Below are 18,495 nucleotides of genomic sequence, written 5' to 3'. Positions count from 1 at the left end.
CTTTACTTAACTCACTTCATTCTGGTAGTTAATGGAAAATATGGCCTTTCAAAATGATCTTTTATAGTTACAAATGTACCCAACCATCAACCTACATAGTTAAATAAGGGTATACTGAAAATCAGCGTCGTGGACTGTGTCCATCATCAAACATTGATTGGCATCATTTTTGGACAGCAATTTATACAAATCAATCACTGTTATAACTGCCAAGACGTAACTTGTTGTTTTAAATTAATTTTATTTCATTGTAGGTACTATACCAATCTGAAACCTTTAAGTAGTATTACAATTTTAATAATATACGTCTACTACACTGATATCTACAAAGGTATCGCTCAACATGCTTCACGTTTCCACCCACAGGAGGACCAGGACTGGGGCTTCGTGGCCATGGTGCTCGACCGCCTGTTCCTCTGGATCTTCACCATCGCCTCCATCGTTGGCACCTTCGCCATCCTCTGCGAGGCGCCGTCCCTCTATGACGACACCAAGCCCATCGACATGATCCTGTCCTCCGTCGCTCAGCAGCAGTTCTTGCCGGTGGACAGTGGTGACTCTTAAAAATTTGTTTCTGATATCTTTTGTTGGAATACTGTCATGTTTTACGAGCCATGCTTTGGGCACTGGATGTGTCAAATATTTCTTGCTATCCTGTTCGTTCAAGTAGAAGAAAAAGGTAGAATAAGGTATATCTCGACTGAGGGGAAATTGTAACTGATCCATTTTTTTCATTATTACACTATGATGTACTGTATGATGTTCTACATGTATGTACTGAACACGCCTACCATATATAACCGGTGGACACTCTATTTACTTAATAATGCAAACATTGTAAAACATGGAAAAAATGGACCAGTTACATTTTCCCCCTAGTCGAGTTTTGGCCCGCTGTACCTTAATTATTTTGTTAGAATAAGCCATACTCCACAGAACTATATTAAGATAGAAGAAGCAAGTTCATCTATTTGTATAGGGGCCGAGCGTGTCAAATTTTGTACTGAAGTTGTTTCTTGCCTGTAATTTTAAATATGTCTCAGGCTCTTGATTGTTCATAATTTTTGTGTTGTTGCAATTGAATATCACGTAACGAGGCATTTTTTATGTTTTGATTGACTTCAACTTACAAAAATTGACGCTCGAAAGCTGCAAGCTGCGAGTAAAGACGGACAACTCAGTGGATTTCACTGAGTTCATTTGACACGCTAAGTAGATACGTTTGCTTGATCTATGGTATATATGACATCTGTGCCATACTCGAATCTTATAGAATATTATCACAGTGTTCCATTATAAAAATACCTTGTAACTACCACAAAATGGAATTTTTCATAATTCTAATACGAATAAACAATGAAGAATCAAGAAAGCCAATTCACCCAGTCAAGCGTGCGTAGGCGAATGGCATTTCTCCGACGCGAAACGAAAACGAAACTAGTCTGGCTCTGTCGCGCCAATACGCACGAGCGATAGAGATAGATATCTACGAGCGTTTCGTTTCGTAAGCGTTTCGTGAGCGTTTGTGCAATTCGGCTACGTACCAAGGTATGTTGTCTTTTAGTGCGTTATACTAAGACACGGCGTCGTCGCGTCGCGTGTTCATCTGAACTTAGCCTTAAGAAATGCGAATGAAATCGAAGAATTATACTAAATTTTTAGTTAAAGACTGGTCCCAGTAGAAGTTTGGTCCCGTGATTTCAAATCTTTGTTAATAAACATTGAAAAAAACTTGGTCACAATATTTTCATAAAACAAATATTTAAATTTTCATTACATTTCCATAGGTCCAAATAACGTGTACCGTGAGTAATTGAGCACTTACAAAAGCAAACAGTAGCTTTCAATTGTTTAGAAAACAAACAAAATAGATTGCATGCAAACAAAATTACAAACTGGACATTTTGCTAGCAAACTATAGTTAGTAAAATCATTTAAATAATCAAGTGTATGCAATGTTTGAAAACAACAGGCGGGCTGTATGCTTGTTTGCCACCGACGTAGTATAAAAAAAAACTTTTTTTTGGGCTTACTCGGGGCCACAAACTAGCGAAGGCAGAGACGTGGCCTACAACAGTACTACGAGTAGATTTGGATAAAAGAAACAAGTTCATCTATAGGGGCCGAGCGTGTCAGATTTTGTACTGAAGGTGTTACTTGCCTGTGATTTTAAATATGTCTCAGGCCCTTTCATCATCATCATCATCATCATCAGCCTATCGCAGTCCACTGCTGGACATAGGCCTCCCCAATTTCACGCCACCGTTTCCGATCTTCGGCTGCTCGCATCCAGCTGAAGGCTGCGATGAAAGACGGACAACTCACGCTAAGTAGACAATATGCTTGTTTGATCTATGGTACATATATGACATCTGTGTGGCCTACGATGGAGTTCGCCCAGAAGGTTCACTCTTGATTTAAAATTTCTGGGTAATATGAGCTGGGAAATATAGACTTGTTAGGAAGCGTAAAGCTATTTGCATTAATACATAATGATTTTGAGGCTCGTGATCTTCTATAGCTCAAAGGATAACTTTGTGTCAAAATTTAATTACTTATTAAAATAATGACAAATAATGTTAGTTTAACGTGCATGTGTAGTGTTAGTGTTAAAGCCAAAGTTATTCAGGCTGTGACTTGTTATTTAAAATTTAGCTAAAATGTTCAAGTCAATATAAGGTTTAAGATTTTTCAGCATTTTTAATGGTTCTTTGGATGGTGTGTGTTGATGAATGTAATTGAAAGTAAGTAAAGTAAAAAAGTGGTAAAGACAGGAGGTAAAGGGATTATAATGAAGTTTAAACTGAGCTGATGTTTCACTGAGGTTGGAAAAGTAGTAGCTCAACGCATAGATGGCTAGACTTAGGTAGATAGATTTAGTATGAGTAATTAGTAGGTATAACACGCATTTATCTATGTAATTTCAATTGGATTTACTTGTCGTGATGTCGTGAAATGATAATTTTGATGTACTTTCTTTGCTGTCAACTCAAAAGAAATAAAAATTACTTACCTTCTTGAAATGTACCGACATAGCAAATTTAACACCAGTAGGTTTTTATTAATAAAATAAGATAAATGTACTCTAATCGTAGAAAACGAAGACTTTCTTCTCATTTATTTTGTAATTTAATACATTTATCATAATAGTATATGTAATATTAAGTGTAATGTATTATTATATATTATTATCTTTTTTATTATTGATGTTGTGTTTGTAACTTGACGTATTTGGGACGTTATTAAGTGCTCAGTTTATAAGTAAATCTAAAAAAGTACCTCTTTTGAATGGCTTGCTTTAAACAATCAAAATTTTATTCACAATAATTTTGTTACTTAAATCGTTTTTTTTAAATAAGCGTCTTTATTCCATAATATGGCTGTGTTAGATTTAATGTTCGTAGTATCGCTTATAACGTTAATGAATTTAATAAAATAAGGGTAAAAGTAATAATAAGTATTAATTGTTCGTTTTCACGATATAAGTGTTTCTATATTTCACTTCTAGAGAATTTAAATGTCAATGCAAATTTCTTAAACAAACAATACTTCTTTTGTGCAATATTAGAAGGTTACGAAATTTAGTAATTCGGTGTACTTTTGCAATAAAAAAATAAATTTTGCTAGCAGAAGAAATCTAGACTGCTATATTGCTGATTCGTTATTTAATAAAGTTGTGAAACTATGTAATTTATCTAAAATTTTATTTTGAAAATTCTAGAAAAAAGGTAAGACAAGTCTGGTTTCAATAATTTATATCAACCTGGAACAAATCAGATTCTTCTAAGACTTACAAGTTTTTCACAAACCTTACATATTTTTAGAAATAAGTATTTTTAAGTGATCGTTTTATAATCGATGGTTATGTAACCGAATACCTAGTTATTACAGGTGAATGTAGCTATTTAACGTTGTAATGCCCAAATAAAAGGTACAATAAAATTAATGTGTTGTTTTTATTACCTAACGAACCTTTTTACAATACAAATACTCTTTATTGCACACCTCAATACACGAAACAACATAGCAAGTATAAACAACAACTTAAGAGGTAAAACAAGAGGACTTTTTAGTTTATTAAAAAAACATGAATTTCTGTTTCAATTATGCTGTTAACGCTACTAATGTCAAATTAACTTTCGCATGATTCTTTTATTAATGTAAGTATGTACCTACCTAGACTTATATCATGTGAGTACTTGGAAACTTTTATTAATAACACTTAAATAAATAATTGGTTCAATAAATATTATAAACTAGGCAATAATAACCTAACCACAAAATTAAAATTTTGAAAAAACTCCCGACTGCGACATAGTAGACCGATTTTCATGAAACATGGCTAAGAACACTCCCGACTAATTCAGCTTTCAGACAAAAAAAAAATTAAATCTAAATCGGTTTATCCGTTCGGGAACTAAGATGCCACAGACAGACAGACAGACAAACAAACAGACAGACAGACAGACGGACAGACAGACAGACAGACAGACACGTCAAACTTATAACACCCCTTCGTTTTCGCGTCGGGGGTTAAAAAAAATACTACATGTGAGTACTACATCGGTACATTACTTAATCGAGAAAATATTTTCGCTACTTGATTACTAACAGTTAGTGTTGATTTCTACATAACATTAAATTAAGTTACTTAACTTTTTTAAGATTCTTTCACATTGCTGGCCATGGTATATAAAAACTATAGGTACTCACGAGTAGATTAAATATGAGCGGTCGTAGATTGCACCTTTGGAGCACGCTCGTAAATAATAAATAATCGAAAGTACATTATTATGTGGTACCAAAGCAGCTTTGTTGTAATGTCAGTTACCCACACGCTAAAAATTATATAGATATATGCATACCTGATATCATATCATATTAAACAACATAACAACACTTACACATCACTTAGCTTTTGCATGTTTTTTGTATAGTACTTGTGGACATCTGTTATTGGCTATGTTAATGGTTCCTTGTGTCTTAAATTTATCTTTTGTATTGCTGTTGATGACCCAAATAAATAAAATAAATAAATAAATAAAAACATTATCAAAACTGGATGGCTTTTTCGTACATGAAATTTGATTCAAAGAAAAAATTGCAAATAAACAGGTATTCATCTGATTTTTGAACGATTTTCTTTAGCATTTAATAACAAATATGAAGACAAGTAACGACAACCCTCTTAACAACGAAAATTCCTGCCCATTTAATAGCCCTTAATATAATACTGTCATTGGAAACTAAAACAACACAAACACGTCATCAAAGCGTACCCATGAATTATTCATCGGCGACCTATGGTCGTTTAATTCGCGGTATTGACTTCAAAATTAGTTCCGACCCGAGTGGAAACTTTCCTGAAGAAGACACATGATATTCGCGACTGTACCTCACCCAAGAAACAGGCTAGCCGTCCTTTTCTAGCTGTAACAATTAAAGTAGGACAGGTAGTTGGAGGTACTATCCCGCTCATCATGTATTTGCCTTGGCTTGGGAGATTTGGGAGCTTGGATAAAGAAGACGGGAAGTTATTTGAAAGTAGACTAGCCATCTTTTTCTAGCTATATCAATTAAAGTAGGATAGCTAGTTCGAGATACTATCGCGTTCAAGTGTTTGCCGTGGGTGGGAACTTGGATAAAGAAGATGTGAAGTTATTTGAACGGTAAGTTATCTTGAAAGGCTACGTGAACATTGTAGCGAACATTACACAGTGAAGTTTTGATAGGAGCACATCTTTTAAATCTATGGGTACCTAGTTCTAAAGGGGAAATAGTTATTTTCTTTACAAGAGGGTAAAGTTGTTATTTAAAAATAAATAAATAAAATACATATTGGGGACACTTCACACAGATCAACCTAGCCCCAAACTACTTAAGCAAACCAAAACTAAGCAACCTCAAATATAATTATTACCACCCGAGCAAACGAAAGACTCCAATATTGAACCGCGAGCATAGCAAGTTGCGAGTTTCAAGGCAAGAAGGTTTAAACAAATAATATTTTAGTGATACATAAAGTTTTCATAAAATCAAATGAAATCTATCAATTTATTAAACATTTGTTATTCAAAATCATCATTTCAAGGTCAATTCTACCACAGTTTAATAAAGAGTACTATCATACAGTAAGGTGCAAGACGTAGGTTTCGTTATTACTAAACTAAAATGGAGTTGGGCGGGACATGTTGCTAGGCAGAGTGATGGCAGGTGGACCAAAATGTTAACGGAATGGTGGCCGCTAACAAATGTAAGAAGTGCCTGGCATCCGTTGGCCCGTTGGGTCGATGACATCCGAAAAACTGCGGGTCACAACTGGATGAGATTAGCCCAGGACCGGGAGAAGTGGCGTACTGGAAGAGAGGCCTATGCTCAGCAGTGGGCGATAAAAGGCTGATATGATGATGATGATGATGATGATCGTACAGTATGGCCACTCCGGCTCCCCGCTGAAAGTGCCGCCCACCCCCTCTCGGTTACCTCACAGTTACCGCCTGTCAAAAACGCGAACAGTCGACCTGTCATATTTCACTCATACAAGCATGGTACGCGTTCACCTACACGAGTTTAGACTGTGTGCTAGGAACGCGCCTCTTTCATATATTTGATCGCCAGTGTCCGAGCTGTGATTCTACTGTCTTCTGCAAAATCACGGCAAAATCCGAGGTAAATTTTAAGCTTATTCCAACAACGTATCGAATTAGTGAAAAATTATGAATTATTGTGTTCTAATATATTGGAGCGGCAATATTGGTCCAAGTTAGAAGTGGTCGGCGAACCCCAGTCTGCGGCTACCCGCGAGTTAGACTTCAACAACTTCGAGAATAATCTTCTAATACTAGTATACAGCTGAATACTCCTGTAGGCCTAGCACATGATGGCCGCGGGAGTATTTCGCCGCGAGATAGATGACACGTCTTTGTCTAATTGTATTAATGACTTAAGGACAGGTAGTCTATAATACTCCTGTAGGCCTAGCACATGATGGCCGCGGGAGTATTTCGCCGCGAGATAGATGACACGTCTTTGTCTAATTGTATTAATGACTTAAGGACAGGTAGTCTATTTCGCGGCGACATACTCCCGCGGCCATCATGTGCTAGGCCTGCAGGTGCAAGCTGTTTGCACCTGGAGTATTCCGGTTAAATTAATTGTATAATAGAATGATATGTGTACGTAATATAATTCAATCTATGATTACAAGAGGCTTTGCCTTACAAAATACGGAGGAGAAAAACAATTTGTATTGATTGTGTAGGTATAAGCTAGTCATAATAGCACATTACGACAAGTGCGAAAAAAAGGAAGTTCGAGTGGCGATAAATTTAAACACGACCGAAGGGAGTGTCTTAAATCGACACGAGTTACGAATTTCCTTTTCGAACGTGTATCGTACGACGTTTTTCAGTACAGATGGCCATCCGAAGTTCCAACCTGACCTGAGATATAATGAACCACCTCTCGCATGGGAAGCAGTTATCGCCGCCCATAGACATGAGCAACAACAGGGGAGTCATTGCCGACCTGCTTTTTGAAGAACCCCGTGTCATAGCGCAATGGAAACACCACTAGTGTTAGTCGCTATCTTTTATAGAAGAAAAGTAAGTAAAAATCACTCGAAAACGACAGGCACATTATCAATATCTGTGTAGAACTGTTTTGCTCCTGTTCCTCCTACATTTTCGTATTGCATAGAAGATCCACTGCAAATGACACAACACCACAAGCACTAAATCACACAAATTTATGCATAAATAAATCTGCCGTTAGTTAGTTTGTGGACCATTAATAACAGCTGGCAAATACTCTGGCGCCACCTAGAAGCAATTTAACTTGGAACCAATTGAATTGTAGATTTGCAGACTAACCGACCTGCTTAATCAGTTTTGGGAGCGCACTACGAAAACTAATTTGGTGAACTTAACATAGGAATAGCATCTAACTGTAAAAACAACAAGAGATGACGTTACTCACATCTTTTACAGTCTTTTTCTACTCCCGTACTGTTATTCGTGTGTTACAAGGTCGTGCATAGATCTTTAAAACCCTACATAAAAGATGTCAGGACAAGTCTATCTAGTCTATACCCTGAAAACATTTAGTAGCAGTAGCACGATATAGCTGTTACAGTTCAGTAAATACATTGCTACCAACTTAACAAACCAATCACTTCATCGTAGAAAATTAAAATATTGTATGAAATAGGTACATTGTTGCCAACCTTAGAATGTCAGATAAAGCCTGGCATTCGCAGAGTCGAGACTCGTTCGTTTTCTGCTGCGATCATTGGCGACGCGTCGAATCTCATTCAAATGTATGAGAACTCGATTCAACTCGACTCGATTCGTCTTAGTGGCCAGGCTTCAAAGAACCATGTACCATAGACAGTTTTATTTTCATGTTTGCACTCAAACTGCATATTCGAAATGGTAGGTGGTCCACTAGATAACTAAGATGACTGAAAGTAGGTATTTATTGAATTTATAATTTTCTTTTAAAGTAAGTGCTTGGTCGTAGAAAAAGTATTGTATGCAACGGTGTTTAACTGAGTCAAAAAATGCTCGTGGCGTCTTTATTACTTAACAATTTTCGGCTTCGCCTCAAATTGTTACCCACGCCACTCGCCTTTTTTGACCTCTTTTAACCACCAGTTGCATAAAATACTATTATTAAACATTTATTTATCTTCACAAATTCAACATTAATCATAAAAGGAAGAAATAACAACACTCTTAAAATAAAAACAATAATACTAAACATAAACTAAACCTTAATCTAAAAATAAATACCTAAGTAAACTAAAAATATTAAAAACTAAGAAACTTCTTTAGGCATGGTGCCGTAGATACTGGCAGCATTTCCTCGTTGTATCGCAAGGCTTATTCTTTGGGCGAGGAAGCTGCCAGCGGTCACCGCTGACCTCTGTCAGTTTTTTCGATATTTCCTTAAATAAATTTAAGGCGTTCGGACTCCACGGGCCAAGGGTCTCAACGCCAAATGGTACGAAATGGTATTCGGATTTCATGTTTTCTTTAAATACCTACAGGCGGAAACAAAAAGGAATGAAAAACAATACTTTGCATAGTGATTATAATCGCTAACGCACCGTAAGCGTTTCGTTGCAGCGTCTCCCAGTCAGAATGCGTTTCGATTACCACGTAGCGTCAGACCAACGATTGTCACTTAACAAAAAAATGTGTCCAAAATTTTATGATAATATAACTGACAGACTAAATAGTATTTTATGCAACAGGCGTTTAAAGGAGGTCAAAAAAGAAAAGTGGCGTGGGTAACAATTTGAGGCGCAGCCGAAAATTGTTAATAAAGACACCACGAGTATTTTTTGACTCAGTTTTAAACTCCGTTGCATACAATACTTTTTCTACGACCATGCACTTAGTTTTTAATAGTTTTCTCCAATAACTTTCGTGAAACACTGTTTAATGTATTTTGCACTGCCAGCGCAGCTGCCCAAAGCCATCCCCCGCCGGCTTACCGCGCACGCGCGCAGTATCGTTATAACAATGCGTTGCCATGGTTACAGAGCCAAACAATGCGTTTTCAATTTTTCGTTACTGCGCGCGTGTGTGGAACCCGGCGGGGCTGGCTTTGGGGAATAGACTTTTATGTAGGGCTTTAAAGATCTATACACGACCCTGTAAATGACGAATAACAGTTCGGGAGTAGAAAAAAGGTTTTTTTACTTGTCTCACCTATTATATACTGCTTACATATTTGTGCAATAAAGCGGAAATGAATAATCAAATACCGATACTTTCCGTGGATTAATGAAACGAAATTCTCTGAAACAATATTTCCCAGTAATGTGTTTGTGTGTCCAACTCTAAAGTATCAATAAACATATTTGAACTTTACAGAACGTGGGTGGGTAATGTATTTATTGATTGACAAAATAGGGATATTAAAATAATAGTTAATGATGTTATATATTTTTTTAATTGGCTAATATTTTGCCCAGAAAAATTAACATTGCTATCAAGGGGGGCAATGTGGCTAGTCTTCAGGGTACCCTATTATAACCTATTATATAAGGATGATAACTTGAAAAAAAAAATTAAACAATCATCCAAATCGCAAAAGAAAGTTTTAAATTCGATTTTTCAGAATTGTTGATATAATATTGGCATGCACGGCTGGCAACTTGGCAAGTATGTGGATAAGTAATAATTGACTCTCTGGTCGGTAATTGCGATGGAAATGTAATACGATACCATGTTAACGTGTAATTAAAAGCTTGTATTTAGTCTCGTCGTTGAGAGCCAGCTGCCTCGTACAAACGATGATAATTTTATTATTGTACCCTTTACAGCTTATGGGCATATTTTTATTTTGTTGTCGATTTCACTTTTTTTTTATTTCTGGAACTCAGCTGGAGCTCATGATTCTGAGTAGAAAAAGTTCAAAAATACTTTTTCTACTCCAGAATCATGAGTTTTTTAGATTCTACTAGGAGACCAAAAATGTCCCAAAATTTCCATATTTTTTTTTTGTCTTCTTCTAAATTACGATTAAACAAGTTTTATGAGAAATTGTAACTCAATGGAAAAAAGCTGTGAGACATAATTATTTTTTCTCCTGCGGAATCGAAAGAGCTAATGATTCTGAGTAGAAAAAATACAAAACTTCCCACATTTGGAAGAAAAAGTAAAACAGACTAGAAAATAAAAATATGCCCTTATAAAAGTGGTATTCATTAAAAAAATTGTGATAAGATAACAGTAATATTATTGTCTATGCATCGCCTACCTTTCTGAGACACTTTCATAAAGATCGAAGGTTCGATTTCAACCTCAAATCAGTTTCCATAGATTTTAAAGAAAGTTGTAAGTAGTTACCCATGACAGTGACAACTACCTAATTGGATAATTTTGAGGATTATATTAATTGCCCCATCCATAGTGGAGAATTCTAAAACAGAACCCTGATCTTACGGATACAATTGGACGGTGTTATGGAATAGCGAACTAAGCGCCAAAATCCAAAAGTTATGAATGCAGTTCGGTTATTAATGTGATAATGTATTAGTATTGACTATTTTCTTGTTGAAAAATCATGCTTACAGCCTTATTTTAAGGGGTAGAATCAAGCGACACGTTAAAATTTGTATGGCCCTGTGTACTAAGTCGTTACGTAAAAACGAATTGAACGCCAAATTTACTTTTACAAATTATAATAAGCGTATATTCTAAATCGCAAAATCGAGTTAAACGCCATAAAAATGTTATTAATTCGTTTTGGTTTAAAGTTTTGCTGATTTATAAACGCAATATCGATTTAACCGCCCTAATAGTGTCGTTTAATTCGTTGTTACATATTTGAAATTGCAGGATATTTCGCTTATTGAGAACTAAGTATCAAGAGGTTTTATTATATCATAATATCTTATGTGTGTAATCTTGGCTAGTACTAATGAATTATTATTAGTTACAATGCCAATTTTGCCATATATGCTGATTTTTTTGACATTTATTAAAAAAAGTTGATTGGAGAACAAAACTAAATTGTTAGACGGATTAGTCCTAATCATTGTGGAGGAAAACATTGTTGTTGATTTATTTACAATAGCACTATTTACTCAAATATATGGAATTTTATTTTATTCCAGTATTCACTTTACCTCTAAAAATTTGCATTAAAGAACCAAGCGACAAAATATGTCTCATAGTACGCTACGGCGAAATAAATTAACCTCATCCCAGTTCAGTTCAGTGTTCAATAAAGAATCAAGCGGAAAAACGTTAATAACTTCGAAACTTGAATAGGTATGGTGTTATTTTTTTTATCTATTTAAATTATGAACACTTTTATAGGTTCAATGTCAAAATTAACTTTTTTATTTTATAAATGAACTTACAACAACTGATTCAAATTTCAAATCTTTCTAGCTCATTTTCTCGATTTCAACTAACTGTCGCTTGATCGCTTATTCCATAACACTGTCCAATTGGAACTGTAAACGCCCATTCATTTTTCAATATTTATAAATTTCATTACTACCAAAATCAATTGTTCTTACCATCTATATGCCGACGACTTGCAACTTTACACTCAAGCTAGCGTGGACGATCTAGATCAAGCTGTCGCCAATTTGAATGCAGACTTGGCCAACATTTCTACCTGGTCACGTTGTTTTGGCATTGCAGTGAACCCTGTTAAATGTCAGGCCATCATTCTCGGTAGCCCACGCTTGCTTTCTTTGACTGACACCAGTCAATTGACCCCTATCCAGTACGAAGAAGTAGTGATACCTTTCTTGCCGAAAGTAAAGAATCTGGGGTTGACTATGGATGGGGGTTTGACTTGGGACCCTCAGGTGTCTGATGTTTGTCGTAGAGTGACGTACACTTTAAGATCTCTCTATAGGTTTAAATACTTTCTCCCGTCCTCCACCAAGACCCTTCTGGTCCAAGCCCTTGTTCTGCCCATCCTGGATTATGCTGATGTGTGTTACAGCAATATCACCCAAGCTTACTTATCCAAGTTCGATCGGTTACTCAATAATTGCATCAGGTTTGTCTTTGGGCTCCGAAAATACGATCATATTTCAACTTTTCGCAAAAAACTGAACTGGCTTCCTATTCGTGAACGTCGATCCTTGCGCATTCTCTGTACCTTATTTTCAATATTATTTGATCCTTCAGCCCCAAATTATCTTCGATCCAATTTTAAATTTGTTACCCCGCGCTCGGGCACGGAACTCCGAACCTCCCGTAGTCTCCAACTTATTGTCCCCCGACATCGTACAGGTTTCATGTCAAATTCGTTCACCATCCAGGCAATCCGGCTGTGGAATGATCTTCCTCTCACCATTAGGCAGGCTCGGAACAAATTCGCCTTCAAGCGCATGCTGCGTAAGTATCTGTTTGACAAGGTTCGATAGTCACCCTCAATGATCTTTCACAATGGGTATATTTTATATTATATTTATGTATTGTATATTTATATACCTATTTATGTATAATATTAGGTCTGTATATATATATTTAAATGTAGCATATATATGGATATTGTTTGTATCTTAAATTCTTTTCCATTACACGCTAACTATACTAGGACCCTGCACCTACTTAATCTTTCAGTTTAGCCCATGGTTGACTGGTAGAGAATGCCATCTGGCATTAAGTCCGCCATTTGTACTTTTTTATATTGTGCAATAAAGTTTAAATAAATAAATAAATAAATTCATTTTACCTTCTAGCACGGAAAAAAAGTGCCACTTCACTCCCTCTTGGGGCGGAAAAGTCCCCTTTTCCGAAACGGATACATAAAAAAAACATTCGTAGGGCAGCCTGCACATACGCGAATTATCTTAAACACGGTGTGTTCGGTCTCATTACTCGCCGCCGCGGGCTGCGCTCAATGAAACGGGAGAATCCCACGAAGAATACATTCAGAGAAAAAATAACACGTGCCTATGCCGATATATCGTATACCTTACGTTATACCTATATTATTACCTATACCTTACATTATTGTAGATAAATCATAATAATATAAAGGAACTTGTTAAAAATATTTTAAGCTAGTTACTCACGTTTAATTAAGTCGAAAAAATGCTCGACATGTTACGATCCATTTCCGAAGATCTTTTTTAGAATAAAACCCCGAATTCACTCGTGAACTGCGCAGCGCGTACTGCTTAAAGTAATTTAAGTATGTTTGAGTCTCACATGAGTTTTATAGTTAAAACATTATAAATCGCTGAAAAAAATGCCATGGCTGAATGCCGGTTGGGCTGTGCTTCAAAAAATATATTATGTAAGTAAGTATGATCCCACAACTTCGCGAAAAAAATATGAATTCATCGTTCTTTAGTTACTAACTAATATTTAGATATAAATATTACGAACATAATAAGGGACACATACTTAAAGTAGAAGACATTTCTTATTTTCCATGATAATTATGTAAACTTTCTAAAGTTAAAGATTAGTTTACAAACTTCGACATTTCACTACAAAATTAACCCAATTGGCACCTTCCTTCCTCGCAGCGTTGATTACACCAGCCAGCTAACCCTATATTCATTACTTGTTATTAAATTTGTCAGTCCGAGCGCGAATTAGCTGGCAGACATCTTGACGCTAATAGACAGAGGAGACGAACCAGGTATCACAGACCCTTCACAGTTCCTACGAATACCTCGGTTGAACCTTTCTGCCACAGCATTGGGATGCGGGTGGCAGGTCTGGCGTGTCTGGTCGCGTTTGCTAGTTCCGAGCGATGATCTTGAAAGTTTTATTTCCGCGATACGAAGTTGTCGGTGACGCTAAGTTGGACCATTGACTTGGAAATTTTACTGAAAGTTTTAACTTTTTCTAATGGTTTAAAACCAAGGGGAGCATGTTCACTGTAGTAGTTGTGATAAATACTAGTACCTGCGTGAATATAATTTTGATACTTTGTGTTGGTCTCTCCGTAAAAAACCGCCTTGATGGACCGATGACATGGTTAAAGGTTTCAAAAAACTGTTTAATAATAAATAATAATAATAAATATTGGGGACACCTTACCTTACACAGATCAACTTAGCCCCAAACTAAGCAAAGCTTGTACTATGGGTGCTAAGCGACGATATACATACTTAAATAGATAAATACATACTTATATACATAGAAAACATCCATGACTCAGGAACAAATATCTGTGCTCATCACACAAATAAATGCCCTTACCGGGATTCGAACCCAGGACCACGGCTTAGCAGGCAGGGTCACTACCGACTGAGCCGGACCGGTCGTCAAACCATAGTAACAAGTTACTCTACTTATGGTTCACTGTGTGTGTGAAAGAGCTGCACTCATGCGTAGGTCGATTGGTCTAAGATGGTCTTAAAATAATAATTTCTTAATATAAAATCGCTACTATATGTAACACGCAGAAGTTCTCCGTCGAGGCACAAAGCGCTCAAGAACCGCGAGAGCAAATAGCGGTCCATTAACGTGCCGGTTAATATTGGTCGTCCGTGTGCTGAATCAGAAAACGGAATCAATCCGAGTGCAGCGGGGATCAATGCGATAGAAAAGCGTTACGGAAACTTTCTATTAGAGTTGGATAAAAATAGTTTGAGAAAAATATTTTTGGATTACGACTTGGAACTGGATTTGATACCAACTAATGATCAGTTTGGTCCAGACAGACCACGCATGTGGTTGCAAGAAGATATGGCTTTTACTTCCGACCTGATTTGAATTTGAATATAAATAAAAAGAGTGTACTTATACCCATTTAAAAGGCATTTACCTCCAACCCTTCTGGTGTTTCGGATGTCCATAGGCGGCAGTGATCGCTCATCATCAGGTGACCTACCTACATGTGACATGTGGTAACAAATTAAGAACTTCAGAACTCTGTTTCTTCCCGCGAGTGCGGTAGAAGTCGAATGTGAGTTATGAGTACAATTCTGACGTAGGTAGGCTGTAATTCAAAAACTTCGTTATCTTTCGATCCCTTAGTTGTTAAGAGTAACACTTAAACTTGAGCAGCGGTATCAGCACAGTCGCTTATCGCATCGGTGTGTCCTAACCTCCAGTTTTTGTAATTCTCCGATGCGATAAGCCATCACGCGACTGTGCTTATACCCATAGCTGGGCACCGTTAATCAAATAGTTAACTTCGATAATCGCTAATCCGTTACTAAAAAAGTTAACTTCGTTAATCGTTAAAGCGATACATTTCAACAAATTTAACGGAAGTTAAAGTTAATCGATAATCCGTTAATCGTGATAAAAAATAACTTTACTGTAGCCAGTTGCATCAGTTATCAAGTATTAAGTTTTTGGGTAAGTTTATTATGTTACTGTAAAAGACCGAAGATCGCCAAAATCTCTTGAAAAATCCCAGCTGCAAAATGGTAAAAGCGAAATGTTAATAAATATTGTTCTCTTTGGACTTATACCGACGTTGTTTCGGTAAGTCCTAGGTTTTACCTTAGACCCGTAGGTATTGGGTCATTCATGCGGTCGTAGTCATGGTGGGTAGGTTCCTTGGATTGAGACACCTCTAATCGAAGTTGTGATCCACGGTAACTTGGTAGATAGCGCGGCCCGCCGAACTCTGGCTTGATGCGTCGGTTGCGCGATTTATGTGCCATGCCTCGTGCCTGATGATTTACATTATGTTTCGCAGTTAGTGATGGATGCAGTAGGACTAATAAACTTTAGCAGGTCTCGAACAAGTGATCCAAAGGCACCAATTGATATGTAGACTGTGAATTTTCGGGAAAATCCTAGGTTTCGCCGTACTCCGGGCTTTTACAGTAGCGGTCAGAGCAAGTTTTACTCGGCGCGTGCGGAACTAGATTAACGATTAACGGACTCGAAGAAATTTAACGGAAGTTAACGAATCCGTTAACATTTTTTAAAGTTAACTTAAAAGTTAATCCGTTAACCAAAATGTTAACTTCGTTAATTAACGATTAACGGATTAACGAGTTAATGCCCAGCTATGCTTATACCGCAGTTTCATGTTCTGCCTTTGCCTTCTGTGTACGTAGCCAAACGCTTCCGATAACATCGTTATCGTAGCCAGCTATCGCTCTTTCGTACTGGCGGGACAGAGCTAGACTGCGTACCTTTAGGCATCTAGCGTCAAGGATAGCCAGTTCAACTAGGCCGGCCGGCGTGAGTTTATGAATGTGTACCTACTGCGACTGTTCACACGTCCCACAGGTCGAAATAGAATCCATCTTCCCCAGACTGCCGCTGGCAGCCTGTGATTAGCCTGCCGTGCACAGAAAATCCCTCTTCAACCTTACCACCAAGGCCCACAGCTGAAAACTAGTCAGTTATCGGCGTGGCTGCGAGTACACGGCACTGGCGCCCGTCCAAATCGTTTGTCCGCAACAGTTCGCGTTTTTACTGCCCTATGCCCGTTTTTAATTCGGGAATAGTCGCATTGCGTTTTTTGCTGAGATTGTGGAAGTGTGTTATTGAACGGGGTCTGGCTATTCAATTTTGTTTACTTTAACGCTTTGCTTTGGGTTCCACTGGAACTTGCGAGTTGTTCCACTGGAGATAATAACACTTTAAGTTATCGCGTTTTGTACACTTTTTTAAAGACACAACACGGGTCGAACGCGATAGAATCCGCAATAGAATTCGCGATAGATAGATAATTATGTCTTCCGCAGCCACGGCTAGTGCAACCTGGGGCCCAATTCTCAAAACTGAAAGTTACAAGTTACAAGCGGAAGTCTCTTTCCAACTTGTCATATATTAGACATTGACAACCAGTTGTAAATTCACTCTAAGACCAAATAAAATTATTTCATAGGAAATATTTTAATTTGTGTTTTTTTTTAGTAGACACACTACTATTATTTAACTATAAACTGAAATAAATGTCATATACAAAGAATATGGTGGCGCCATCTCTCTTCGCTAACTCGTAATCACATGGTTTGATTCAGTTAGGAGGTCGAACTAGTTCCGGTTCTACCTCAGAGATGGCAGGGGGCGCCTTAGCCTTCGGTAATTGTGTCATATACTTGAAAATTTCGACCCTTGCCGCCGTGACCGGTTGGCCGAGTGGTTTGAGGCATCCGTGGCTATAACGGAGTACGCTGGTTCGAATCCAGCATCGGACACTTGGAGGCCTTGGTCATTTTTTCTTTGTATATTGACATTTATTTCAGTTTACAGTTGTAAATTGTAACTTGTAGCTTCAAGACATGGGTCCCTGGCCGCAACGTTGGATAAAAGGTTAAAATGTTATTCTATCGCGTTGGACCCGTGTTGTATGTTGCGGAAGATATTTGACAACCGATCTAGCCAAGTCGGTAGTGAATCTGCCTGCTAAGTCGTGGTCCTGGTTTCGATTCCCGGTACATCCGAACACAGATAATTGTTCCTGAAACATGAATATTTTCTATGTAAATAAGTATGTAGGATGAGGTTGATTTGTGTAAGGCCCATAGTATATACTTTTCCTAACGTAGGATGGTTGTGTGAAAGACATTGGGAAGATTAAAGATCACTTGGCGGTAGATAAGGCTGATGATGATCAACTCCTGTAATTTACAACACTGTACCCTCTAAGTCTCTAACTCCCTATGATGGACCGCAAATACACGGCACTGGCGAAGGTCCAAATCGCTTGTTCGCAACTGCTCGCGTTTTTACTGTCCTGCCTATACCCAAGGATGCACGAGTATAGAGGGTTTAATGACTCCCTCTCCCCTCTTAAGATTTCTTAAATTGTGATGTTGAAAAAAAAACTCGCAACAGAAGCGCATTCTTTTTACGTTCCATATTATGACGCTACCCCTCACCTCACCCCTCCCCTAGACTTCTATCTAGGGGCTTGACTACAGCCGTTTTTAATTGTTTTATCATTTTTCATTTTTTTTTTCATGTATGGACATTCAGCAAATCTATTAGATTATCACCGCTACACATATTTAATTTCATAGTATATTTAGGTAACGAATTTACCCCTTAATTGTATAATTAAAACACTGAGGAAGAACAC

The 18,495-nt window shown here is 37.3% G+C and overlaps 1 protein-coding gene across 1 annotated transcript in view; it reads left to right on the top strand.

The window, feature by feature from the left end:
* The window catches only part of LOC125233801 (acetylcholine receptor subunit alpha-like 2), a 73,975-nt gene extending 73,107 nt beyond the window's left edge, over positions 1–868 (top strand). Inside the window, exon 8 of the mRNA XM_048139915.1 lies at positions 367–868. Within this exon, the coding sequence (XP_047995872.1) occupies positions 367–564 (198 nt within the window). The 3' untranslated portion in view covers positions 565–868. The remainder of the gene's footprint in view (positions 1–366) is intronic.
* The last annotated feature ends 17,627 nt before the right edge of the window (positions 869–18,495 follow it).

This window comes from Leguminivora glycinivorella, chromosome 15, assembly GCF_023078275.1.
Source record: "Leguminivora glycinivorella isolate SPB_JAAS2020 chromosome 15, LegGlyc_1.1, whole genome shotgun sequence".
Lineage (NCBI taxonomy): Eukaryota > Metazoa > Arthropoda > Insecta > Lepidoptera > Tortricidae > Leguminivora > Leguminivora glycinivorella.
This window is presented reverse-complemented; position numbering and strand designations above follow the sequence as displayed.